Source organism: Copadichromis virginalis, linkage group LG22, assembly GCF_057382275.1.
Source record: "Copadichromis virginalis isolate Kocher_CV1m ecotype Utaka linkage group LG22, C_Virginalis_male_GT1.1, whole genome shotgun sequence".
Taxonomy (NCBI): domain Eukaryota; kingdom Metazoa; phylum Chordata; class Actinopteri; order Cichliformes; family Cichlidae; genus Copadichromis; species Copadichromis virginalis.
Genome location: NC_140638.1, coordinates 3,891,425 through 3,918,436, shown reverse-complemented (window position 1 = coordinate 3,918,436; position 27,012 = coordinate 3,891,425). Strand labels below are relative to the sequence as shown.

Genomic DNA, 27,012 nt, shown 5'->3' with positions numbered 1-27,012 from the left:
CTGTGCCGTTGACATGTTCACAGGGAGACATCCTTAAAAGGAAGACTGACCGAATCTAAATGCGCTCAAATATTATAGTTATTTGGATTTTGGATAGTAAGCCAACTGTTCTTCTTTGGTGTTGGTGTTGTTTACAAAAAGCTTTAATAATCACAGGTTGATGGGGGCATATGCTAACTACCACTGATGGTTCAGGAGGGGTTGTCTACACTGTATTAGGACGTAAGAAATTATTTACTGTTCAGAAGTTCTTTGATCAGTCAAACGACTCTTTTCACTGCATTTTTGCATTTGTTATCAAATTGCATGGGCAGAGCTTTTCCAGATTTTATTTCCAGACTACTCTTTCTATTTTGTAGTTTATTATAACTGAAAGGTCAGCCTGCACCTTCTGTCTAAACCAGTGTGACTGCCACCGCTTTATCACCCTCTGAGAAAAGTTTGCAGAAGGGAAAAAAAAACCCACTCTGCAAAGAGGAATGAATGGTTTGGTTGCCTTAAATAAAGGGCAACACAAAGATTTAAAGTTAAGTCAAAGTAATTACCAATTAGAAGAGAAAAATGACAAGAGATTACACAGTCCATTTAGCCTCATTTATACTGGTGATTCCCATTAAACCAAACCACACACTGATCATTTGGCTGCTGCACTAATGTGTCACCAACCAATCATCTGAATAACACGCAAGAAGAAACCAAAAATTATCTTTTGCACAGCAGGGAAAGGAGATGCAGCCCCTGCCAGAGCTCAACAACAACTTCACTCTTGATCCACCGTGGAGCATGTGGAGGCAACATGGGGGCTGTTTTACCATCTAGCAGCACAGACACACACCTGACACACCTGACAGAGAGGACTTAGCCAGGGCACCGATCCCATAGGTGTTGGTGGGCTTCCTCTTGAGACGAGGCAGAATGGAAGTAGTGTCCTCCATGGACAACTAAAGAGAGAGGAGAGGTAAATGTGGTATTGGTGCAGCACAGGGGTGGACAGAAGGAGGAGGAGAGATAATAGAACCAGAACAGGTGAGAGAGATAAATGCAAGAAAGGAAAAAAAAGGGAATAAAAGAAATTGAGGTGAAGAGGGCAGACGATACAAGACTCAGAAAACAGTCTGATGGAGTGAGAAAGAGAAGAGAGGTTGTAGCAGAGGAGATAAGATAGAAGGGTTAATTATTTGAGCACTTTGTAAATGGCTTACAGGGATCGTTGAAGAGAAGAGAATTATTGATATTCTGTGTCTCAAAGGAAAAATTAATGATAAAGTGTTGATTTAAAACCAAATTAAAAGGGTAGCAGTCTATTGTGAGCTCAGCAGCTATTATTTGACATAAAACCATCCTGAAAAATGTGATATTGAACAGATATTGAAGGCAGAGTGTTGTCGCATTACAAAGATTACCTGTAGCGCATTTTGCTGTGACTCCATTGTTGGATATTACTCACTGTATCGTCTATCACCGTGAATGTTACCAACCCAAATATGCTCAGCTGTTTCTGCATTTTACCAGGAAAACGTTGGAGGCTTGTTGTGAATACATGAAGTCGTGAGACTGACACCAACAACCGCTCCTCAATTTACAAAATCAGGTCATACAATTAGTGTCAAACACCACTCTGTTGGATATCAGATGCCGTATATGTCGTATCGTATCTACAGAAATCCTGAACACTGAGCAGTAACCTTTTTTCAGGTTTAAAACTCTGTGAGAGAGTGAGTTGCACGTTTTGTAAGTCGAGGAATGGTGGTTTGTGTTTTTTGGGAGCTTTGCATTTTGCATTTGTTTTGTTTTCATAAACTTTATATCTACGCTTTCTGGGTGTAACCAGACCCGATCCTTACTAAACCTTTGGTTTTCTCAAGCTGCAACAGTGCTTGTGTTTTTTTTTCACCCAGCAAAGACTACATGTTAAAGATGGCGTCTAGCTCAACTGCTACAATGGCACGCTCTCAAATCATTGGTTAAAGGTGTGGTAAGATTCAGCCAGGCACCGAGTGGTTCTTGGGGGCCTGGAGCCCTGGGACCCTGATCTCTGCTCGCACCGGCCTCTCGCGGCTTCGACTGCCCTTTGCCTCCGGTCCTTTGGGAGTCCCACACCTTAGCCGTGGGTGCCCCACTTAAGGCCTCACTCCTTCTCCTGCTGGGATGGGCGTGCAGATTTCACCAGGATGTGTGGCCTTGGGTCTTCAGTATTCGTGGCTGCCAATGGCCCGGTTCTCCCGGATCCATCTCTGTCTTTCTCTGACTCCTTAGGGGCTGTTATTACGACTTCCCACCCTCATTTTTAAGTGCATTTCATCACAGAGACACACACTCTCTCTTTCACCCTCTCACACACACACACACACATTTTTTTTCTCTTGCCTGTCCTCCCTTAAACATCGTCATACTGTATACCAAATATAATAGAAATAACACGAATAGAAATGATGAAATAAACAGATAAACCCTGAACAAGAGGAGCCTTGTACACAACAGTTCATTCAGCTCATTATTCTGCCCCACAGGACGGGATTTGTTTTTCCTCCTTTGTGCCATATAGCCCACATTCACACTTACAAGCCGCATCTTAAGATTTCTCCAGTATTTAGTCAATAAAATAATGTGTAGAAATAATAATATGTTGATTTCAAGCTATGATCATTCAATGTTTCTTTTGACATTTATTGACAGGAGAGTAGAGCACGCAGGGAAGCAAAGAGAGAGCGAACAGGAAAGAGCAGACTCAAACCGAGGCCCCTGCAGTAACCTTTTCATCTGTGGGTGTTCTTGACTCAACCCTCACGTATCTTTGTGTTCTGATATAAGAGGAAATCACATTGTTGGCGCTATATTTTTACGCTGATTTGAGATTTGTCTCAGGGATGTAAACTACAAGTTTATTTAATCAGGAAGTGAAATTATTTAGATTAGGAATCCTGAGCCGTGATAGGCTGAATTAAACGGGCTTATTTGAAAAAAAAAAAACCCACAAGCAAGAACGGAGGAGAACATCCAAAATTCACAGAGAAATCAGCTGTAGTATTGTTAACATCCAAAACATCCCCAAACCTTGTCACCACCGCCACTGTTATAGGAACTTTCTGCTGAACTGCCAATCAAAAGATGTGCAGACAACCCAGCTTAGCCAAGACCAGAACAATTGACATGGATAACTACCAGCACAAACAAAAGATGCATGTTTGGTTTTCGGAGTAAACGGTCCATTAAAGTGAGATGTTTTGTCTTTTATGAATCAACCAGAAGGTCCCCAAAGGAGAATAATTTAAAGTGAAATTTCAAACATAAGTCAACAACAACATACTAATAATGAGAACCTAGATGCTGTTCCTCTCCTTTACACTTAAATAGCTGAATGTTGAACAGTTTTCAAAGCTATAGTTATTCCATAAAAACACTCATGTGTACAGTAAACTTGTGTTACTTCCCGGCAGCAGAGCTCCTGGCAAACAAAGCCAAAAATTAATGAACTCAGAGACTGAGCCCGGCTCTTAATGAGGCCCTCCCAGCGGCTAATTACAGTAAGAAATAATAGGGAAGCACATGGACTCTGTTACACGGGAGGATTTTGTGAGAGATATGATGTAATATTTTGAGTTAAGGTGTATGACTCACAATAAAAAGGCAAACTGATATGATCTGGTCCCTCTGTGGTGTGCAAGTGGAGCATCATCCACACGCTCCTACTTTAAACTGCCTGCATGCACCAGTAACATTATATGGTGTTGTTGCTGGGCAGCCAGAGAGTCAACAGGCATACAGATGAAACTATTACAGCAATCTTCTTCCATTAGTCGTGTATCTGCTTGACTCTGTTTCTCCTCAAATATAATAAACCACAGGTGGACGCCTATTTTGCAACTAAAACCATTGTTCTCCATTAAAATCCTCCTCCAGTCCTTCCAGCAAAGCACAGCCATAGCTTAACCAATATGGCAGAGAAGTGTTTTAATGTGCATTAATCAGCATTTGGTTTTATTTGTAAGGTTAAAAGGGTCACATATTCATATTCATATGCTACATAACTTTGCCGCCCCCTTTCGCTTATGGTTTTTCATTCACTGCATTGTTCAGGCTCACAGCAGGCACCCTCAGCTGCTCTCTACTGCTTTGATTAAACCACTGCAATCACTCCACTCTGTACTGCCAAACAACAGATTGGAGCTGATGGAATATTGAAGAGTGTATGGAGCCAGGATAGGAGCTTAAAGGATCCCGAACTTTAAGATGTATGAACTGACGTTCTTTGCTAACAGCAGAAACAACTTTCTAAAGCAGTAATATGCAAAAGACCCTAGCCTCATTAGCCTGTTTCATGAGCTTTTAATATGCCTTCATATGATCTTAAAATCACTCTACACTAACATTCAGAATGTGGTTTCCTATTAATATGCCATAAACCAGAACAGAGTTCACACAAACACAAACTTTCGTCTTTTTGGAGAGTTTTAAAATGTACTTAAAACAAAATGTACTCTGAAGTAGCTGAATAATGTTTCCCAATTTCCAAATAGCTGAACATTGAAGCTTTCATGCAATGGTGTGTACTCCCTTCATCCTTATTGGTGAAGCTGACAGATGAGAATGTGTGACGGATGTGTTCCTTAGACCTGAGATTATGATGCATTTTTCCCTCATCAGTTTGGCAGCACTGGTGTTTTCCTACTGTATTTAGTTTGTGTTCTTCTTTAAAGGGAGTAGTACACTCCAGTCACCCAGTTCTTAAAAGAAATATAGTCGAGTTTCAGTATAAAGCTCCTTTGCTCTCAGCTAAACAGATTAATTGGTTTTCGCTCTGCAAAGTTGTCTTCATGTATGCAAGTATGATCCGTTAGCATTCTCCCAATAAACTCAAGTGAAGTAACACAATGTGCCACTGGGACTCAGGATGTTGGGTACTGAAAATATGTATGCCTACATAATACACTGTGATATAAAAGTATTTACTGTGTATTTTACATTTTTGTACTGTTCATTTTTGTACATATGCATAGTTAGATTGTTAAAATACACACATGTATCATAATTTCACAGATATTTGTCCGTTATTTGAAAGATTGAACTGTTAAATTCAAATGTAATGCTATGGAAATATATATATATAAATGATTCGTATAAACTTTTTTTAAATCAAATAATAATAATTATTATTATTGTTATTTAGGGCGATCGTGGCTCAAGAGTTGGCAGTTCGCCTTGTAATCAGAAGGTTGCCTGTTCGAGCCCCGGCTCGGACACTCTCGGTCCGTGTGTCCTTGGGCAAGACACTTCACCTAAAGTGCTTTGAGGGTCTCAAAAAGCGCGATATGAATGCAATCCATTATTATTTAAAGCAACTGTTAACTGTATATTTCTGTACATTTAAGTATTATTATTCATATTGCCGCATTCATTGACCTTGTTTATAAGTAATTTCATTGTTTAATCACATTAAAATGTTCCTAATTTAATGTTTAAAAGCACTTGAAAAAGGCAAAATCCCATGTAAAATTAGGGCAACAAACTGTATTGTCATTACTGAAAATAACCATATTTTCATGAGAAAGTTATTTTCTGTTATTTTCTGGTATTATTTTGGCGCCACAGCTGCCGGAATATTACTTTTCTTAGGATTTTTTTTTACGGTGTGTAAGTTACTTGCACAATCATGTGATTCCTAATTAATGATCCCATTAATCGTTGCTTGTACTCCTCTCATGCAGCAGGGACTCCCACTACTCTTTTCATTTAGTTGGAGCTAAGTCACTGTTCTACAAAGGGTTTACACATTTGTATGCAGCCTTCAGTTTTTTATCGGTCTGAAACAGCCATAAATTTTGCAGCGATGAAATTCATTAGCCCCATAATGATTTATGTATTTGTTTGCTATATATCTACATATATGAAAAAGTCTAAATGACTGCCATTAACATTTGCAACATTTAAGATCAATTAACACTTACATGGAGGAAGTTTAAAAAAGAAAACACAGGCATTTCTTAGTGACTCCAAACTTTTAACAAGTAACTTTCAAATAACTGGTGCTGTTGCAAAAAGCTGTTTTTATTATTCCCTACATCACTTTACTAAAGTGCCACACCAGTTTATCACTTTAAATAACAGTAAACAAAAACCTCCTTTGTCGGCTGTGTTGCCGATTCATCCAGGATTCTTACTCCCATCTTAAAATCAGTCGGTGCTTTACATCAGAAATGTCTCTGGACCGTTGTTGCATAAAACCCAAAATATGTCTACGCAAGATTATTTTCCTCCAGTCAGCTCCAAGTTGAACAAATGCACATGGTGCAAACAAATTCTGCTGAAGGTACATAAACAGTTGATCCACCTTATCATCCATTGCTTTCAGTTAAAAAAGAAAAAATGACTTGTGCAAAGGCTTCAGCTGTGCATAAGATAAGCTTATTACAGCCTGTTATCTGTGACTCTGTATATATATATATGCAGTATATAAGATAAGATAAGATAAGATAAGATAGAACTTTATTAATCCCTCGGGTGGGTTCCTCTGGGAAATTCGATTTCCAAAAAGCACAGCAACGACCGAAGTTACAGTTACAGAATTGTTATATATATATATATATATATACACACACACACACACACACACACACATATATAAATACAGAGACAAATATAAATAAAATATACAAAGGGGATAAATAGAATAAATAGGAATAAAAAATAAAAATACAAGTGAATTGCACATTTCAAGTATTGAGTCTATTGCACTGTTGACTATTTACAAAAAGTATTGCACAAGGTATTGTACAGTGAGGTGAAGAGGCACTACAGCTTAGTTGTTGTTCCCCCCTCCTTTGTCCTCCTGTTTCCCCTCCCTCTCCCCTCCAGAGAGGAGTTAAACAGTTTGATGGCGTGTGGGACAAAGGAGTTTTTAAGTCTGTTAGTTCTTGTCTTGGGGAGAAGCAACCTGGGAGAAGCAACCTGTCACTGAACAGACTCTTCTGATTGTTTACAGTACAGTAGATTAGCAGAGAGCTAAGAGTGGAGACGGATGGGGGAGTTTACTGGGAGGGAAATAAAAACTAGGGGATAAGAGAGAGGCAGTGGGAGTGAGAGATAAGAAAGTAAGAAAGAGTGGCAGGAAAAGGTGGAAGGATAAACGAGTGGGATGTCAACTTATGTACTCCAAGTCAAAGCTCAGGTAGTCGGTTAAGTGATGGAAAGGGAATTGACAGGTAGAGGAGATTTGAGGAGAGAAAGGAGATTTAAACGAGGAGACTTACATTGATTCCTTCCCAGGAAAACTCGGCACGGCCATGCTGGGGAAGGAGGGAGAGAAGGGCGGAGGAAAGACGGAGGACAGAGGGGGGAGAAAAGTACAAGAAGGTGTAGCAAAGGAGGGAAGAGAAAAAGGCAGATTAAAAGAGGAGGATGTCAGATATAAAAAGTGCTATTAATTCTGAATTTGAATATTTACATTTTGGATGTGAGGCTTTCGTATTTCATTTTTAAATGCACCAAATTATATATGTTTGTTGCTCTTGTAAAATGAAGATTCACATTTATTTTGAAGGTCAGAAAGGACTAAAGCTCAAAAGGTCATTTTAGTTTTTTATTTTCTGGATGTCAGGACCATATGTGGTTGGACTCTGGCTATATTTCTAGAGAACTGGAAGGTTGCTGAGTGCAAATGTAATCTTTGAATGTGAATTTGTGTTAAATGGGAATTTTTGTCTACATAGACAGTAACACATAGGTGATTTTCTTTGATTTATCACAGTTTATTGCTGTAATACCACAAACAGATTGGATGTAATTGCCAACTTGACTCTATTAAAATGCCAGCTGATCTTCATCTTCATCTCATGGCAACATTTGTAGCGGATTTTAGTGATAGTGTTGCTCGACAATCTCATTTTGCAGCAAAAAGATAAATAAATAGCTGAAGTGAGATAACTGTATCTTATTGGATACAACAGATATTGACAAAGTTTAACTTTAATATCTGAATTTGCTTTCAAGATCAGATTCCTGTTAACCTCAAATCCACGACGAACTGTTGCAGATTAATATTTTCCTTAAACCAGTCTGCTCGGTCCGGACTGTGTTTGTGAAACATACGCTGGAACCCACAAACTGAACTACATGGCTCTTTATGTGAGTCATACAGTGAACATTACTACAACAGTCTAATCTCACAAGACTTAAAAGGCTTTATTTTAATCAGCTGAGTCAGACTTTAGAGAGGAACAAGTAGACGAGCGGGAGGAGAAAGTGCAATCGCGTGTGAGTGTGGCGCTGTGAATGCGATCAGCTGCACTCGCCCTCTTCACTTATACACGCTGCATTGAATGTTTAGGTAACCAATGGAACCCACCGAGGAGTGACACTGTTGCTGGGGGCAACAGCAAATCTGATGGGTGGCCAGACCAAAGTGCCATGTCCTCACATGCACACACACGGATGCAATCATGCACATTCATCACACTGTACAGCAGACACAAAGAGTGAAAGAGGAACACGTTGAAACTGTGGTTGCTCCGGAGGATTCAAGTCGACAGCTGTCAAAAGGATTTTTTTCTTTTCCTTTTTTTTATTTGTTTTTACGTCAGACTCTTTGTCACGGTGCCCTGAAGAGTTTCTCCACTGGCACTCCGAGCTTGTTATCGCAGTTGTACCGTTCAAAGCCACATATCAGACCGCAGGAGAGGTGAAACGGAAAATGCCCTAAACTTTATGTCAAAGTAAATGCCAAACTTTATCTTCTGCTCCCCACACTGCAGCCGCCGCTGCATCAACACAGGTTTTTAACATTTACATTAAACATAAACTAGAATTTATATGATTCATGGAAAGAGTAGCTGGTTATGCTGCACACTGATCCTTGTATTATTTTCACACAGCACAGAAATTTTACACGTAGATGTTCACAGAGTTTTTAAATATAGATATTTGAAATGTAAATATGTATCCTCATCATCTAGATCATCCAGGTACTCTGACAATTGGGTCTATAATGATCTACTAATGGCATCTGATGCAGGAAATTGTTCCGTGATCATTTTGCTAGATCTTAGCGCAGCCTTCGATACCATCGACCACAAAATCCTACTCAACAGGCTGAAGGTTCTGGCTGGTGTATCTGGCACTGCCTTAGACTGGTTTTCTTCCTACTTATCAGACAGGACTTTTTCTGTTAGGACTGATAGGTTCTCCTCTAACACTGCTGCCCTAACCTGCGGGGTTCCACAGGGTTCAGTTTTGGGTCCATTATTATTTTCTTTTTATATGCTTCCTTTAGCTGGCATTATTCAGTCTTTTAGTGACCTGTCTTATCATTTCTATGCCGATGACATTCAGCTGTATATGTCCTTTAAGCCTCATCAGCTGTCCACCCTAGTCCAGGCTTTAACTCAAATCTCTGATTGGCTTTCTAACAGTTACCTTGTTTTAAACATGAATAAGACAGAGACCATGATCATAGCTCCTCCTGATCTATATTCTAAAATCAGTCAGGTTCTTGCCCCTTTCTGTTCTTCTGCTAAATAAATATTCAAAGTCTTGGAGTAATATTTGACTCTTCTCTGGGCCTTGACTCACACGTGAAATCTCTGTCTCGTTCCTGTTTCTTTCATTTAAGGAACATTTCTAAACTGCGACATATGGTCTCCTTAGCTGAACTGGAAAAAATTGTCCATGCATTTGTGTCATCGCGTTTAGATTATTGTAATTCCCTGTTTACCAGCTTGGATAAATCATCTCTTTCTCGCCTCCAAGCTATACAAAACGCAGCAGCCAAAACAAACTACAAAACTAACTCGCTCTAGCAAGCGAACTCACATCACTCCTATTTTATGTTCTTTACATTGGCTCCCAATAGATTTTAGAATTCGTTTTAAAATTATTGTTTTAACGTACAGAGCACTAAATGCATACATTTGACTGCTCAGTACTCGTGTAATAATGTAACAACAACACATGTTTTAGGATATTTTGCATCATTTGAAAGTCCTATTAAACACCATCTTACTACTTACATGAATAAATTGTGCTGCCTCTCCTCTAATTTCAGTGGAATTAGTGCTCCATACCAATCAAGGATAGACTACACTCATCATGGAACTTAACATCTTAAAATCAGCCAAGTCATTGATGACAAAAAACAGGATGGTCATTAACCTGGATAAGTCGTTTAAGAGGTTAACTACACGCCTGTAAGCTTCCTGACTGTATCTTTGATAGTTATGACGTTGTTGTCTTGACAATATCTGTCAACAGAAATTAACATAGCCACCATCTGCGGTAGTTCTCGCTGCAGTAGTTGTCAACAGGATTGTATTCTGCCACAGCGAGACACAGACAGACTCACAAGGTGAAAACGATACCCCCCATCCTGCCAGTGTCAGTAATATGGCTGGTGGACACTCATATTTGAAGATGGCAATAAAAAGGAATAAAAATGGAAAGCAGTGCACCAGCGGTAATAAAATATTAAAGCGCCCGGCCTCTACTTTATTCATGCTTTAATCAGCAGCTGCTGCGCACAGAAACTCTTTAGCTCTACATCTCCATGAATGAGTGTGAATGTGACTCTCACTTGGTTTTAAGCCCTTACTGCTCTGATTAACATTTTTCATCTGGTGTCAAATACTGACGACGGTTAGCAAATTGAAACCACGGGCGAGCAGAAACAGAATTACTACTGGCTCCTTTCACTTCCTCAGCAGATCTATATTCACATCAGATGTTTATTTTCATGACAGGAGAATGAGGAATAAGAATAATCCTTTTCTAACAAAGCAGCTTCTGAGACGGCAGAGGGATTTAACAAAGACGGTCGTGTTAGCGGGTGATTCATTCAGATGCAAGCACACCTTGCTCAGTGTTAGATGTGAGCAATAAATATGCTAATAAGTTACATTTGTTAACCTTCCCGTTGATTAGAAACTCATTTTCCTGGACAAACATGTTAGTTTGGGGTGTTAATCACTAAAACTTTGCGTAAAGCCAACACAGCTGACAGATTACACCGATCTAATTGAATAATGCTTCGTTTAATCTCAAATGCTAATGAACGCGCTCGGCAGTGCGTCGCTCACAGAGCCGAGGCAACAAAGAAGGTATCATATCGCTGTAATCACTGTGTTAGTGTATTAGAGTATTAGCCAGATGAGAATATACACGAAAACAGCAAAATATCTGCGGTTTCTGTTTAGGAAATATTCGGTTAATAGTTGATTCAGTGATGGGACGCGCTGATCCAACTGACTCTACCTCTCCATGCTGAATACTAACCTGACATCACTTTCACTCTCTGAGACTGAAAATCTTATTATTTCATAACCTTGTAAAATAAAATGTAGCAGAAAGTGAAGCAAATAGATGGGCTTCATAATCAGTTTATAGTCAAAGACAGTTGAACATCTGCTGGACTCACAACTCAACTAAATGTCATACACTAAACAGAAATAAATTTAAAAAAAACCTGTCATCTGGTATTTTACACCTGTGTCGTTTTTACATGGATTCCAGCTAAATGATCACTTTGAGTATAAGTATCATTATTTTGGTCTTTTCAGTATCTTATCAGTATTTTTAGTCTTTTTAACCATATCTCGACACAAACAGTACTAGTGACTGACTGACCCAGTTTAGCCCCCAAAATAATGTTAGTGGACATAATGAATAAGTCTTTATTTAATCTCAAACAGTAATAAACACACTCAGCAACAAGAAGCTTACAAATTCAAGGCAAAGAAGAAGATATCGTCTAATTGTAATCTTAATAAATGTATGACTAACACTCATGAGAGAATACGTTCAACAGCAGCATGAACCGCTTCTGTTTTAGGAAATGTTTTGTTAGCGGCTAATGTATTCAGTGTTAAAGGCCCATTGAGTCACTTATGACCTCTGTCAGCTTCTGTTTGCATCCTGCAGGAAATCATGCAACTGTGAAAAAAGCCATCTCCTCTTTAACTGAAGCACATGCCCATATTAGTACAACAATGCAAACTCAAGCTATAAGACTTTGCACCCACGTTGATAATTCACAATTATCTGTCCTCTAAGCTTAAAGCCAATCAGCGATTCATAGATGCTTTCAGTATTTACGCTTTTATAACTTTCTTTATCCTTTAATGTGCTATTTGCTGGTACTCGTAACTCCTAAAAATGAGAGCCGGGCTTATCTTTAGCCTAAACTGCTGGTTAATCTTTGAGCATCCTGCTCCAGATCTCCTCCCCGCAGCGCTAAACACACTTAGTTATTCTTCCTGAATCACAGTTCATTTGTAAAATTATTATTTCCCATCCTGCTTCTGCTCTCTGTAGACTACATCTGGGTTCTTATGGGACAATTATACCTAGTGCAAACAGCTCCGTACCGTTTATACCAGCTATGAGGGCACGAGTACTCGCTGAGTATTGAACTGAATACTAGTTGTCACCACGCAGACAAAACCTCTACATCAGTACACACACATATGAGGTGTAACTGGTTCTTTACACTCAGTGAGACCTACTGACCGTAGGACCAGCTGACAAATATCTGCTAAGAAAATGTTTACGCTCATCTTTTATTGGTTTGGGGTGGAGCCTTACTCGCGGATAAGGAAGATATGGCTTTTCAAAACTGAGAAACCCAAAGTTACCCCTCAGATCTGCAGTGTAGCGTGTTAATAAAAAAATTAATGAAGCTCTTTTCAAGAGGTCAGACAGGAAGAAAGAAATACAACAAGTCTTATTCTCAAATTCTGGGCCTTTGAATAAGTTACTGCTTTCACAATAAGGTTATTAGTTAGAAATCACCGGTCTTCAGTATTTGCCAAACAATTCTAGGCATTTACACCAATGAGCAACACCAACAAAGTACTGAGTGGTGATGTGACCACACTGTTTATCTTGTGATAAAGTTGTGTTCTGCCTGCAAATGTAGGTCCTGGAAATACTGTGTAGGTTACTTTGACAGTCCAGCCCTTCCTCTCCAATTCCAGCCGATTGCCAAAGCAGGAAAAACAGCTGAGAAATGGCTCAGAGAACATGACCTTATCGTGGTTAGGGAGTTTGGAGCCTTGTTTGTAAAGTCTTTATCTTACACTTTAGTTACTTGTACTTGTAGAGTTTTTCTTAATCAGCCAGTTTCTTATCTGCACCTCGGCCTATATTCTCCCAAATTTCCCTTTGTTCTCTGGTGCATCGTGTGTTTCCCAGCTGTCAACCTTTAATTACTTATAAACCTGTTTTTCTTTATTAACCTCACGACTTCCATCTTCCTGATTGCCTGACTCTTTTTGCTTCGTCATTTTGACCGAAAGTTTTGGACTTTGTTGACTTTTTACTTCAGGCATCTGCATGTACGGCCTCTTCTCCATACATTCCCAAACAGGAGGATCCTCTGAATCTAATTCTGGTGTCTCGACATCAGAAAGCACAGAACAGTCCTGGAGGCCGCAGCCTCACCTGTACCATCATAGTCAGGTGGTGTTAGGGATGTAGTTTTCTGATCTAAAGGCATGTTGTACTTGTAGGCAGAGGAGTCCTGTGCACTGACTGCTAATGTCAGCATAGCTTAACTTACATGCTGACTTGGCATAGTTGCAATTGTCACACCATGACCATCTGCATTTAGTGTGATGACGTGCTGACATTTGCTAATTAACACTAAACACAATGTTTGATGGTGCTAGATGAGTTTTCATCTTGAGGAGGGCATTTAACTTTATTTTATAACAATCTATCCAGTTGTTGTTAAGACATTTCACTCAAATTTGAATACGGCTGATGTTTAAATCTATGCAACAACTGGTTCACTTTCAGTCTGAATGTCTCACATGTAACAGAAGAAAGCAGGAGCCTTGAAATCTTAAAGTATTAGCCTCTGAATTATTCAAGGTTCAAGGTCGGACAATCTAATTAATAACTGTGAGTATAAGTTTGAACTATAAATTTACAATAATCAAAGTCTCTCTGTTATTGGACATTTCAGAGTTCGGAGTCATAAAGAACGCCTCAGTGTGTGAAGGTGGAGGTTCAACCAAAGGCAAAAAAGGTCTAATCATCAGTACGTGTGTATGTGTGTATGTTGTATTCAAATCGACTCTGTATTTGTATCTCTGCTGAGCTCCAGCTCAGTAGCGCATTTCCCTGAACTGGAGCGAGACGTGTGTGAGCAATGTGTGAGCTGAAACTAAAATCCCTTCAAACACGATAACGGTGAACGTCTCTCAATAAACTGACATTCTCAGCTCAACTGTTGAGTAAATCAGCGCTTTATGCTGCAGTCCTGCTTCATGGCTTTTTCCCTGAAGGACACAGTTTATTCAATAATAACTACCTCCTATCCAGCTGTCAATTTTCTACATCTATTCATCCTCCAGGGTCACAGTTAGTCCAAGTCTATCCTGACACGAGCTGCATCAGACAAAGATATGGCTACTTGATAATTGGGGTTATTTTCTTCTTTCTTGAAATATAATCAGAGGTGCACACATCCATCACTCAAGTAGAAGTACAGATACATGTGTTAGAAAATACTCTGGTAAAAGCTGAAGTACTGACTCACATTAAAGTGAAAAAGTTCAGACATATACTCAAAGTACAAAAGTAAACGGCAGTTCTTTGGAGGTCACTTCTACCAGCTATTTGTGTGCGAGGCTAACTGAACCTCATGTTGTATAAATAGAATAATACATCTTTCTCCATCTCTGAGAGTGAACTGTGCACTGACCTTTCATTTGTCTCCCTGGGAAATACAGAAACTGCACAGAAACAGTTTGTGTGTTTGCTGATATCTGCTGGAAAGTTGCCTTTTTAATTACCTGCCACTTAGAAAATGTTACTACATTTACACTTGCCGAAGCACCGCAACCAAAACTGATTGACATCTACACCTTGGCCTGCGTATAGTGGCCCGAGTGTAGTGCAATAAATGATGCATAAATGATATGTTTGTGGCCTCTTTCATTTTACATCAGTAGCATTGATAACGGAGTATAATATCATTCTTTCCAACTGCTTTGACATAATTAATAACTCCGCTCAGATGTGTTGAACCTAAAGTAATGAAGCTGTTTTGAAGAGAAATATTTTGATATTTGTGCTCAAATGTAGGGAGTACAAGTTAAAGAAAAACAGTTATCCTTCTTTCTTTCTTTTACTGCCCTTTGAACTTCTCAGCTATTAACGATTTGCCTTTTCTCATTTAACTTGATCCATGACTCACTATGATGCTTTTACTTGGGAGGGACAGAAAAAATATTTTAAATAATACAGTTGAGGATGTAATTAAAACTTTGGATGGCATTTGGGTTAAAGGGGTTAAAGCAGCTCAGTGGGTGCATAACAGTGAGTCACAAACAGAACCTAATGGTGCATAATTAAATCCGGAGATCGGGCTTGTACTACGTGTCATTTCAAAATCAGAGCCGTGGGATCATCTTTCTAAAAGACGAGCTAATCTTCTTTAATTCTGGTTTCAAATGATGTGAAAATGCAGTTTCAGAAGCTTTTTTCGGTTTTACATTCCAATGGGAAACATTACAGTCGGTACAGATCTTCCAGCAGTTTTCAAGAAACTTGTTTTAAATCACAAACTAATGAAGACAAAATAGGTCCTGTGACTGCAGCTGAAACTCCGTCTGATCTGTTTGTGTTTTCCATCCTGTGACTCAGATTCTGGAAGGCTTATATCCTCGGAGGAGATCTGGTCGGAGCACTCGGTATTGATCAGACAGGCTGATGTTTCAACTAATGCGCCTTTCACCGAGCCTAATGCTGCAGGGATGTTTTCTGCACTTTTGTATTTAATGTGCAATGTGAGTCCAGCATGATGAGCTCATTCCTTTGATTTTCATGTTCACTGGTTTGTGCTGTAAAGTTTTAGTTTATCTATGATCCTAACCTCACCTGTAGCCACAAGCTGTGGGTTTCACTGATACATGCACTTAAAATGAGTGACTGTCTGAGCTTTCACTCGGAGCTTTATTTAGATTTATTTTATCTTAGATTTATTGCATTCTCATTAAACCTCCACCTGTGGTCAAAGGAATGAGGCAAGTTGTGTAAAGCCTTGAGTGCTAAGATAGAATAGAAATATGCTATATAAGAACCAGTCCATTTACCATTTCAGACATGTCCAACTGGGAGGAGACAGCAGGAAATGCTGAAGAGCCGTGCTGTAATAGCCGTGCCTGCACATGTTTGAACCCAAAAATCCAGCTTGTTTGGCTACAGTGATCAGATGCCATGCTTGGGTAGAGTTAAATAAATCGCGCCCTGGTCTGCTTGAAAAGCTGGACCTCAGATGTACTCAGGTACATCACACAGTGTGATCACTGTCCTCACTCCAATGCTGCCTTCATGAAACTCACTTTAACCTGTGACACAGGGCAGCGTGTCACTGCTTCCCCAATTAAGTCCCAAAATGCATACAATTGTGAAGAGAACTGTGCAAGAGCACATCTCAAAAGAGAGAGTGTGAGAGAGAGGCTGAGATGCTGAGACAAACTCTCGGGCCCAGATCAGTGAGCAGTGTGAGTACAGGGGAATTTAGAGGCGGGGCAACTGTGTTTGAGCACAGTATACAGTGAATCAGTGCTTAGTGCGAGCACTAATGTCTGGCTTGGAAACACCCCTTTATTTCCCCAGAAGGAGGAGGGGGCTGGTGAGAAGGAGGTGTGGGCACCTGACCCAGATAAGCAGCAGATGATGGATGGATAATTAAGAACAGAGTAGATCAGATCAGCAGTGCCACTGGCTCATCTAATAGGGTAAGAATTATGAGTTCAGTTGGGCACCTTTTATAAAAAAGGACTTCAAATGCTTTTCTGACCGCAGCATCCTGAGTGACAGCTACAGCTACCTCGGGTGCCACTAATTAAACGTGATGGACAGAAAACCTCCTCTGGGCTACTGTTTGGAAGCACTAAACATTTTGGCCATTTTGGTCATTGCTTATCAAAGGATGGTACGATATTAATAACTTGTTCACCACGCTCTAACTGGCAGAGTTTTATCATCTGTTTTACAGTAGATGGTACCAAGTATTTGTTTTTAAATTGAAAGTGTTTAAGACCATAAATTAATCTGAGAAGTGTTTAGTGAGGTGAAATGAGATGTAGGCTCATTTTTCCATACAACTGCAACCAGACGCAGTCTCCCCCTGCAAACCGCTAGAAGGAATTCAAGCTATAGACATTTCTGCATTAGCTTTGCTGCAGGCCTGTTCCTTTTCTCATTTTTCGCTTTATACATGCTCCCCTCGTCTCTTAGTCCCTTCAACCAGAGCAGGGCATAGGAGACGGGGGAGGAGTTACAAGGAGAAAGGAGCCGAGGAGACAGGCTTTTAACTATGAGACAGACTTGCTTTGGAGCTCATTTTATTGCCATATCAATAAATTATGACATTTAGCACAGCTGCATTATCTGCTCTGCTTTGTTACAGCCTACATCTGTATTTATTGATGTCTGATGTCATACGAGCGTAACAGTGTTCATGACAGCTTTTATATTTAGTGCTGCTTTTAATTAAATTTACAGCGCCGTCTGAAAAGATACATTTTTTTTTAAATCACACAAACGTTCAAGAGCAGAAAGTTTCATCATGGATGTGACCACCTTAAATAACTGAAACATCTTATCAAACGAAGGACTAACTGCTCATAGATCGCTCCGAGTGCCGCTGTTTGGATAATCCAAAGATTTTGCAGGCGTCTTCTAGAGGTAATAAATCTGCAAAGAATATACCTGTGTATCTTCGATCCTCTGTCCTCCAGATGCATTTTAGGAATTGGGACATCCTTGAACATGTGGGGTGATTGTGGCTCAAGAGTTGGGAGTTCGCCTTGTAATCGGAAGGTTGCCGGTTCGAGCCCCGGCTTGGACAGTCTCGATCTTTGTGTCCTTGGGCAAGACACTTCACCCGCTGCCTACTGGTGGTGGTCAGAGGGCCCGGTGGCGCCAGTGTCCGGCAGCCTTGTGATGGTGGTCAGTGCGCCCCAGGGTGGCTGTGGCTACAATGTAGCTTGCCATCACCAGTGTGTGAATGGGTGGATGACTGGATATGTAAAGCGCTTTGGGGTCCTTAGGGACTAGTAAAGCGCTATATAAATACAGGCCATTTATGTAGACAAGTTCAAGATGTACTGAGATTATTTTTGATCAGAAGCAGAAGGGAGGAGGACAGAGGAGACTAGGAGGCAGAAAATAAAGCAATGAGAACATTCTGTTAACTTCCAAATTTCTATTTAGATCAAGCCATGAGATCATTGTCGATGTTTCGATCTTCACGGCCTGAATTCTTCTGTTTTACTTGCATTTGAATCTAGTTGAATAGGATTTATTCTGTCTGTCAGTCTGTAGCGTTTGGTTTGTCGCACTTGGTCAAGAACTCCCTGTTTCTGAGTCTGAATCATCTCTCCGAGCTCCTCATCTCTCTCCACCTGCTGGCCTCTGTGCAGGCCAATAAATTACACAGAGGAGTCGTGTTTATGGAGGTAAACAACTCAAAGGCTGCTGCGGGATCAGAGCTCAATGCAAACAGCACTTGATCAAAACTGAATTCTGTTTCTGATGCCGTGACCGCTGAATAACAACTATGCCTTGCAATGCCAATGTTCCAGGTGCTTCTCACGGTGGCAGGCGGGTGCAACCCATGCATTTATACACGCTGATGTAACAGGCTTGCAGGATGCATTTCTATCACAGCCATGTTGTTGGCTGGTCTGATGTATTCCTGCATAAAACCAGTGTTTTTGTGCTCGTTCTTGATGTTCTGTTGACAGCAACAGGAAATAATGTTTTTTTTTTATTTTATTTTAAAACAACAAGCAAAGTTATTTTAAGCAATTTGGGAAACTACGTTGAATTTTTATGTAAATGTCCATTGTGTAAGTTTCCTTTAATAGTGGCTCAGTAGTTTATGGTTTACACATTCACCTAGTATGTAAAAGATCTCTGGTTCAATCCCAGAAGGCGACACAAGTCTTTTGTGGCGTTTTTCAGGAAGAGCATCTGGTTTATAAAACAGCTCCATGCTGTGGTGACCCATGGTGAAAAAGGGAGCAGGTTAATGTAGCTTGCTTTATTGAAATTTCCTTTTACACCAGTGGCTATGTGATGCACACAGATACAGACTTCTGCAACCTTTGTGGAGATTTAACCTTCTCCTGCCATGTTAACTGCTCTTTAATTCTCACTTTTTAAAAAGAAATAAATTTCACTGATATGTCAGGATAAAAAAAAGACAAGAAATGTGGAGTAAACTGAGTGTGGCATCTATTTAATGGATTTATCATAAAGTTATGTGAACATCTATGTTCATGTTACTGAATATGTTATGTTCTAGTGGCTCTGAGTTTGTTTTACATGCAGCTTCTGATTTCTTGTTTTATTTTAGCTCCTCTTTCCTGTCCAGTCCGTCTCCGTCTCGTCTCCGTGTTTGTTCACCTCCAGTCTCCACAGTCGTGCCCCCGTGTCTGTCTGGTCTCTCTGTGTTCTGTCACCGTGACCGTCTGTGTTCCCCGTCTTGTCTAGTTAATACATCTGCAGTCCTGGTCCCATGTCCATCTCAGTGTTTCATCAGTCTGTCTGTTTAGTCAAGTGTCAGGGTGCTCGGTCTGTGACCCAGCATTTTGAGCTTATTTTGTATTTTTGATTTCTTAGGTTATATTTGAATATGTTAAGTTCTTATGTTACTTTTAATTAAGGTTTAGTATAATCTATGTTATCATCAAGGTCCATTTAGTTTTGAGTTTTTATCTGTTTTGTCCTCTATGTTTAACTTTCAGTTTTGCCCGTGCTTTCGTCTCCCTTATCTGTTCTCATGTGTCTCTCCTCATGTTTCGCGTCTCCCCAGTTTGTCACGTGTCTCATGTCTGTGTGTTCTATGTTGTCAAGCTCTTGTTGTCATGTCCCATTATGTTTCCTGTTTTATTTTGAAGAGTCCCGCTGTGGCATCATGTTCATTTGTGTCAGCTGTGTTTCCCCAGGTGTTTCCACTTCCCTCATTATCCTTTTGTGTACTTAAGTCCTCTGTCTCGCTCTGTTCATTGTCAGGTCATCTGTTTAGCTCATCTGAAGCATTCGGTTTCTCAGGTTCGTGGTTTATGTTTGTATGTAGAGTTTTCCATGTCTAGATTTAGCTTTCCCAGTTCAGGTTATAATTTAGTTTTCACCATTGTCATTTTGTTTCTACGTCTTTCTGGTTTCTGCTTTTGGGTACGCTCCTCAAACACACCAACCAACCCGGCTGTGACAGTCAAGTCCACGTGTCTGAGTCTCAGTGTGCGTTACATCTTGTTTTATTTTGTTAGTAGTCTGTCCTGTTAATCAGATTTAGTTCACCTGTGTTCCCTGGTGTGTTCCAACTCCCTGATTATCTCATGTGTGTACTTAAGCCTCTAGTTTTCTTCACTTTCTAGTTGCAGTCCCCCCTCATGCTCTAGTTAAATAAATCTGCCATTTCCCAGCCAATGAAGCTGTGCTTTGAGTTCACGTTTGTCACGATTCCTGCATTTGAGTCCACTTCCTGCCTGCTACACTGTCCCGTGACAGTTTCATACCAGAATGCTGATCGTATCCATGACTGTTCAGTTATACAAGTCTGAAAATGCTGGGAATGTTTTGTTGTAAAAGCTCAAAGCTTCTGTAAGTGTACATCACTTCAAACAGGGAGAAAGCAACAGGGAACAGGCTTTAAGGGTTAGAAAAGTTACCTGGACTAACTATTACTATAACAGCACTTAAAAGACAAAGTGACAGCAGCACATACATAAAGCATCAATCACTGATGGAACAACAAAAAGGACGGACGTCTCTGTTTTGTCTCCCTTTCTTACTCTTTCTGCTCCTCTCAATCTCTCCAGGGTCCACAGCTGAGAAGTGATACATGGCTCAGTAATAGCCTGAACCCAGGGGACAGCAGCTCTGTGGCCTTGGTAAGAGACTATCAACACTGGCACACCTTCACACCCGGTCACACACAGACAGTCAGAGAGTGCCGGCGTACACACAGGAGTACACACAGGTTTGACTAATAGTAGCTCCTGCAGGCTGTGACACCACCATTTTCTCCCAACAGAGCATCCCTTTTCCTTTTTCATGATGTTGTGACACGTGCAGGAGTTGAAATTAATATTCCTTTTGTCTGCTTTCCAAAGTCTCTGAAACAGCATTTAAACTGGGGACGTACGTCTGTGTAGCTTCTCACTCATCCGGGTCAGTCCTGAGAGCTTAGAAAGGAGAACACTTGCATTTACAGGACAAAGGACAGTCTTTTGAGGATGTCAGTGTTCACATTTTGGACAGAGAAGACAGATGACCTCCTTTACTCCTCTTTCACACCATCTATGTCCACTGTGAATGAGCATCATTGAACAGAGGCAGTGACTTACAACATCTGTTATAAGCCACTGACAATGCAGTCTTGAAATCCCTTCCAAGGTGCTTCAATCACCACTTACACTTTGCCCAGGTGACCTCAACACATCACACGATGGGGTGGACATCACCCCTGGAGATGGTCTAAACCTACACCTTTTTCACACCTTAGCTCATGTGATGAGTCACAGAATCAATAGTGGGTCATTGACATTAAGGATCACCTTAAACAAAGACAACCCGACTTGGAATAAAATACCCAGGACTCTCCACCATTTGTTTTTAGAACTGAAGAAGCCTCTACCACGAGAGATTACATCTTCTAAAACATAAGCAATCCCATTATTCTTTTTTAAATCCTCAAGACTACACTAGGGATGACTCAAAATGTTGGGGTGTCCCTTGTGTTTGATTGACCTGTCCTTTAGACAAGGAACAGAAAACGGACTCCTCAACTTGTCTAAAAGACAGAAAAACCTTCAGAAGACATTTAAAAATGTTAAATCGATGAAGTTAAAAAATGTCCAAACAAATACTGGGTATTTTAGGGGCTATACGAAACTGTTAATCACATTCTCCGTTAACCAAATCGTGCTTTGAACATCGCAGAAATATGCAGCTTTTAGTGTCACCAGTGCACCGAGAGTCAGATTAGTTTCTAGAGTTTAGCAGTTTGTTCCATATCATACATCCTGATGCAGAAGAAACAGAACCTGGTTACATGTAGCGTTGGTTATATTTGACATGCAGCCTTTTTTTTTCAGTGTGGTGTGTTTTCTTTTCTTTTTCTTTTTTTTCTTTCCCCACCTCTGCTCATTTATGACTTTCGTTAATGGAGACAGTGAGTGACACTACCCGGGGTGGAGCCATCTGTCAGGGATGCAGACTCAGGTAGTGGTCAGCGGCCGTGTAACACCCAATAACTGCTATTTTACATTAATAAAATATGAGTAATACATTTAACAAGTACTATCGCTGGCACCGACCAGCAAAGGCTGCAGTCTTTAAATGACTAGTGGACATCCTCAGTCCACTAGTCGTTGCTGGTTCAGGTTCAGATGGCTCGTTTGGTCACTACACTGTAATGAAGCCCATTAGTTTTGGTCACACCTGTGGCTGTTTGGCAGTACACTGTATGCAATGATTACAGTATGTTTTCATTCACTAAAGTAAAGGAAGTGTTGGTATATGTTGCTTGTTTGCTGTAGAACAGGTGTAAGAGTAAGGTGGAGACATTCAGCTTCATCTTCTGGTGAGATTTTGTTCAAGTGACACATGGAGACAGACAACTATTCACACCTCTGCCAATTTAGAGGCACTAATTAATCTGAACTACAGTCTGAGGCAGGAAGGTGGAGCACCAGCAGAGTCAGACTGAAAATGAAACCCAGAAAAGCCTCGGCTGTCTGGAGGTTTCAGACCCAGTTTATAGGTCAGCAAAGCTGATCAATTAATAATAAAATACTGAGATGAATTATGAAATTTAAATGACATGTCACGTGTGCCTCAGCCACTTGGTCACTCCACCTTTTTTAATGTTTCAGTGACTCTCTGAAGTCTGTGACTCACAGTGATGGTGCCAAACCAACACAGCAGACACACTACTGGGGCGTTTTTGCCTTGACTCTGGTTTTTAGCAGTAAAATTAATAATCAGTTGAATTGAGGGCAGATTACTGACTCAGCCAGATGAGACCATCCCACTGTCCATGAAAGAAATCCTTGGCAGGCTTGCATGTTTGTTAGAAAGAATCGTGTCCAGATGCACTGACCGACATATTAAAAGGCTTGTGCTCTTAATTAAAATGTTTATTCACTTATTTACAGCGATACACAAAACAGGATTATGGACATAAAAGAGTGTTTTTTGCTTTATTCAGCTTTCTTTAGTGCTCTGATTTTGTCTTGTGGTATATATACTGGGAGTCACAGATTTGGGTGTTTTATCCTAATCTGCTCACTGAGTCTGGCATCATTTTCAGGTCCAAATGCTTGTTGAGTTTTTAGAAACTTAGCTTAAAGACGAGCGACACATAAGCAGTGTAGATAAAAAGCTGGAGAGGCCAAAACAACACCTCAATAGTTTTTGGAGTGCTTGTGTTAAAAAAAGAAAGCACTGTAGAAGGTAGAGATGATGGGTCTTATCCAAACTAGCAGACTGGAAACGGGGTCGATTATTATCACCTAACAAGCTTTGAGCCTCTGGGCTCAGGCTGCGATGGAGGCTTCAGAGTTGGGGTAGGTTCACTTCTTACAGATTCATTTTCACATTTCAGCACCAACTCGGTACATTTGAGGATATAATTCAGGCTTCACAGAGCTCCCTGTGGTGCCACCAAACTCTTTTCTTACTTTTGATAATGCGGGGGAGGAGGATGCCCCAAAAAGGAGTGCTTTCCCTTTAACTCAGGTAAATTCCCATGTACTGAAACAGACTGTCTGAACACTTTACGCTCAATACACTGCAAACACACACACACACACACACACACACACACACACACACACACACACACACACACACACACGCAAATACAGTGCTGTAAGAAAGTATTTGCCCCGTTCTGAATTTCTTATTTGTTTGCATATTTCTCACACTTAGATGTTTCAGATCATCAAACAACTTTATGATAACCAGAGTAAAAATATAATGCAGTTTTTAAATGATGATTTCATTTATTAGGGCAAAAGCTACCAAATCTACCAGGTCCTATGTGAAAGTAATTGCTGCCTGTTGTTATATCTTGAATTAACTGCAATTAACCACATTTTTCAGAAACAAGACTTAAATTTCACCAGGTGCACCCCGGCCTGATTACTGTCAGTTTAATCAATAAATCACATAAATAGAACCTGTCTCACAAAGTGAAGTAGGCTAAAGATTACACTCTGCAGGGGATGCAAACAGCTGGAAATGGCCAACGGCCGAGTAGCCATTCCTGACTTATTTGATGTCTGCAGGCATAGTTGAGACTTCATCACAAAAAACAGGAGGCATACAGACATCCATCCGGACCCTGGTGCTGACTCTCTAATGAAATTTATACCACTGGGACCCAAGCAGACCCTAGAAGTCTCAGAAAATATGATCCCAACTTTACTATCTCAAAAAGCAGCACATCATGTTACATCCACGAAAGAAACTAAGTAACTGACATATATCATCCTGAAATGGGTTACAAAGCCGTTTTTAATGCTTTAGCACTCCAGCAAACCACAGTAAGAACCATTATCCACAAACGGAGAAAACTTGGAACAGCAGTGAACCTTTCCAGGCTTCCCAAGCAGATTTACTCCAAGAGGGTCACAAAAGAAACCAGAACAAAACCTAAACAACTGCAGGTCTCACTCATTTAAGGTTAGAGTTCATGATTCAATAGTAACAAATAGACTGAGCATGAATAGTGTCCATGGGAGAGTTCAGAGGAGAAAACCACAGCTGGCCAAAAGGAAAACATGAAGAGTTCTGGTAAACTTTTCTGTGGACTGAAGGTTTGAGTCCTGTTACATCTGGTGTAGGATTAACACAGCATTTCATAAAAAGAACATAACAACATGGAGGCGGTAGTGTCATGGTCTGGGGCTGCTTTACGGCTTTCAGGACCTGGATGAATTTATGGAACCATTAATTTTGCTCTCTAACAGAAACATCTGAAGGAGAATGTCTGGCCATGAGTTTGTGCCCTGAAGCTCGATAGCACTCGTGCTATACAGCAGGACAGTGATGCAAAACACACCAACAAGTGGCCTAGACAAAGTCTGGTCTTAAATCTGATTTGGCGTGACCTTAAACAGGCTTTAAAATCCACAGTCTGCCTCAATTAAAGCAATTCTACAAAGAACTGTGTCAGAATTCATCCTGAGTGATGGGAAAGACTCATTGTCAGTTACTGCACTGCAGTCCGTACTGCCAAGGTTGAAACAACCAGTTTTTAGTTTTCGGGGGTAAGTTTGGATAACTTTGCAAAACTGCATTTTTTTCATTTATCCAGCTTATTGTTGTCCAATATCAGAAGTTGTGTGATCTGAAACATTTAAGTGTGACTCATATGCCAAAAATGAAGAGATCAGGAAGAGGGCAAACATTTTTTTTGCAGCACCACGTATCTTTGGGGGCGGGTCTTTAACATTTCTAAGGGCTACACTGTGTAACAACAGGAGACAGTTCTGGATGAGTAACAGCGCTTCTTTCTCACCTCCATAATATTTGAGGGGCCAAAAATCAACACTCATGCTACCACTCTCACGCTGGAGAGCGCTCAGATGTAACAGGAGAGCTGAGGACGCCAGCACCAGAGTGTCTTTTGCATTCTGTCACAGAGGCTTTCAGCAAAATGGAAAAATAGATTGAGGTGTGCAGCAAATGGTGCAGGCATTAATTTTTTTTTTTTTTTTTAAGAGATAATAGCACTTTACCTGATCCCCATCTTTCCGTACCGGCACGGCATCCGCTGCTGGAGAGGCAGAGAGGGAGAGAAAATGAGATGAATTTAAGATTTCATTATCAGGTGCTTCAGTAGTTACAGGTATGATGCCACATGCAGAAAACAGGAATCGGTTTAAGCTGTCTGTGATAGGAGAAGGTGAGACAGGAAGATACAGTGAGGGAGAAACACTGACAGCAAGAGGGAGAAGCAGATAACAGTATGTCACACTGAAGCCGCCTTCGGCCTGCTCGCTGTGGAGGAATGACAACGGCGTCCAGTATTTCTCTCTCACACACACTCGAGCACAAACACACCGAGCTAAAATTAGATTAATTATCCACGCCAAGCTTTGGCACGCAGAGGGCACAACGAGTGTGAGTCATAGAGGCCAGAGATGACTCTGAAATATCTGAGGGTGATAACAGTGGATGCTTATTATTGCCAGTAAAGTTAATAATTTAGTGCTAATAAAATAGAAAACAGGGACCACTGTTCTCTGGTGGAGCAGAGTAGAGAGACTGTGATGACAGCTGACTCACCACTCGTCTTGCTTTCCTTGATGACCTTGAGCATGACCTTAATGCTAAATTAAGTTATCCAATGAATCTGTCAGTGTAGCAGCTCATGCTAGCACTCTGTGTGAGAGCTAGCAACAAACGAAACAATGATGAGACACAACAGGCTGCCCTGCATTATTTTTGCTACATTACTGGATGTACTGTGCACCAGAGCAGCATTAATACCCCGGGGTACTGTGCAAAAGTCTTGAGCCACCCCTTCATTCTTAAATTTTTCTATAAAAATGGGAAATAGGTGCAATTATACACGGGAATACAGTGCATAAGGCAAAAGGACAGTTTTTTATGAGCTTGAAAATTAATAGTCTGAACTCTTTTCTGTTCATCTGGACTTAACGTTTTCAGTGGAAGAAAACATTAAGTCCAGATGAACAGAATCGACTTTCTGGGATTTCCTTACCTGGATGATTGAGCGTGCATCAAGACAAGATCTTTTAGATATGATTTCTTGTCATTTCAGGAATCATTTTCCAGGCTTCTTGAAGGACATCCAAAGCTGTGTTTTGGATGTCGGCTGCTTTTTAATGCACTGGCAGTGTGTTTGGGATCAGCGTCATGCTGAAAAATAAAGCTGTTGCCAGTCAGATGCTTTTCAGATTGTAATGCATGGTGGAAATCTGAGAAAAGAAATCTGATAGCGCTTTACTGTCATTCACAATGACAATA

At 40.5% G+C, this 27,012-nt stretch overlaps 1 protein-coding gene across 4 annotated transcripts in view; it reads right to left on the bottom strand.

Annotated features, from left to right (window-relative positions):
- Positions 1-27,012, bottom strand: part of LOC146682455 (uncharacterized) — a 76,720-nt gene that overhangs the window by 14,936 nt on the left and 34,772 nt on the right. The window contains exons 2-4 of one of the 4 annotated variants that reach the window (XM_085445156.1): positions 25,758-25,795; positions 7,248-7,283; positions 845-941 (exon numbers count right to left, since the gene is read on the bottom strand). In XM_085445156.1, coding sequence (XP_085301282.1) covers positions 845-941; positions 7,248-7,283; positions 25,758-25,795 — 171 coding nt within the window. Of the gene's footprint in view, positions 1-835; positions 942-7,247; positions 7,284-25,757; positions 25,796-27,012 lie in introns of all 4 variants that reach the window. The other 3 variants (XM_085445155.1, XM_085445157.1, XM_085445158.1) reach the window with 3 other exon arrangements.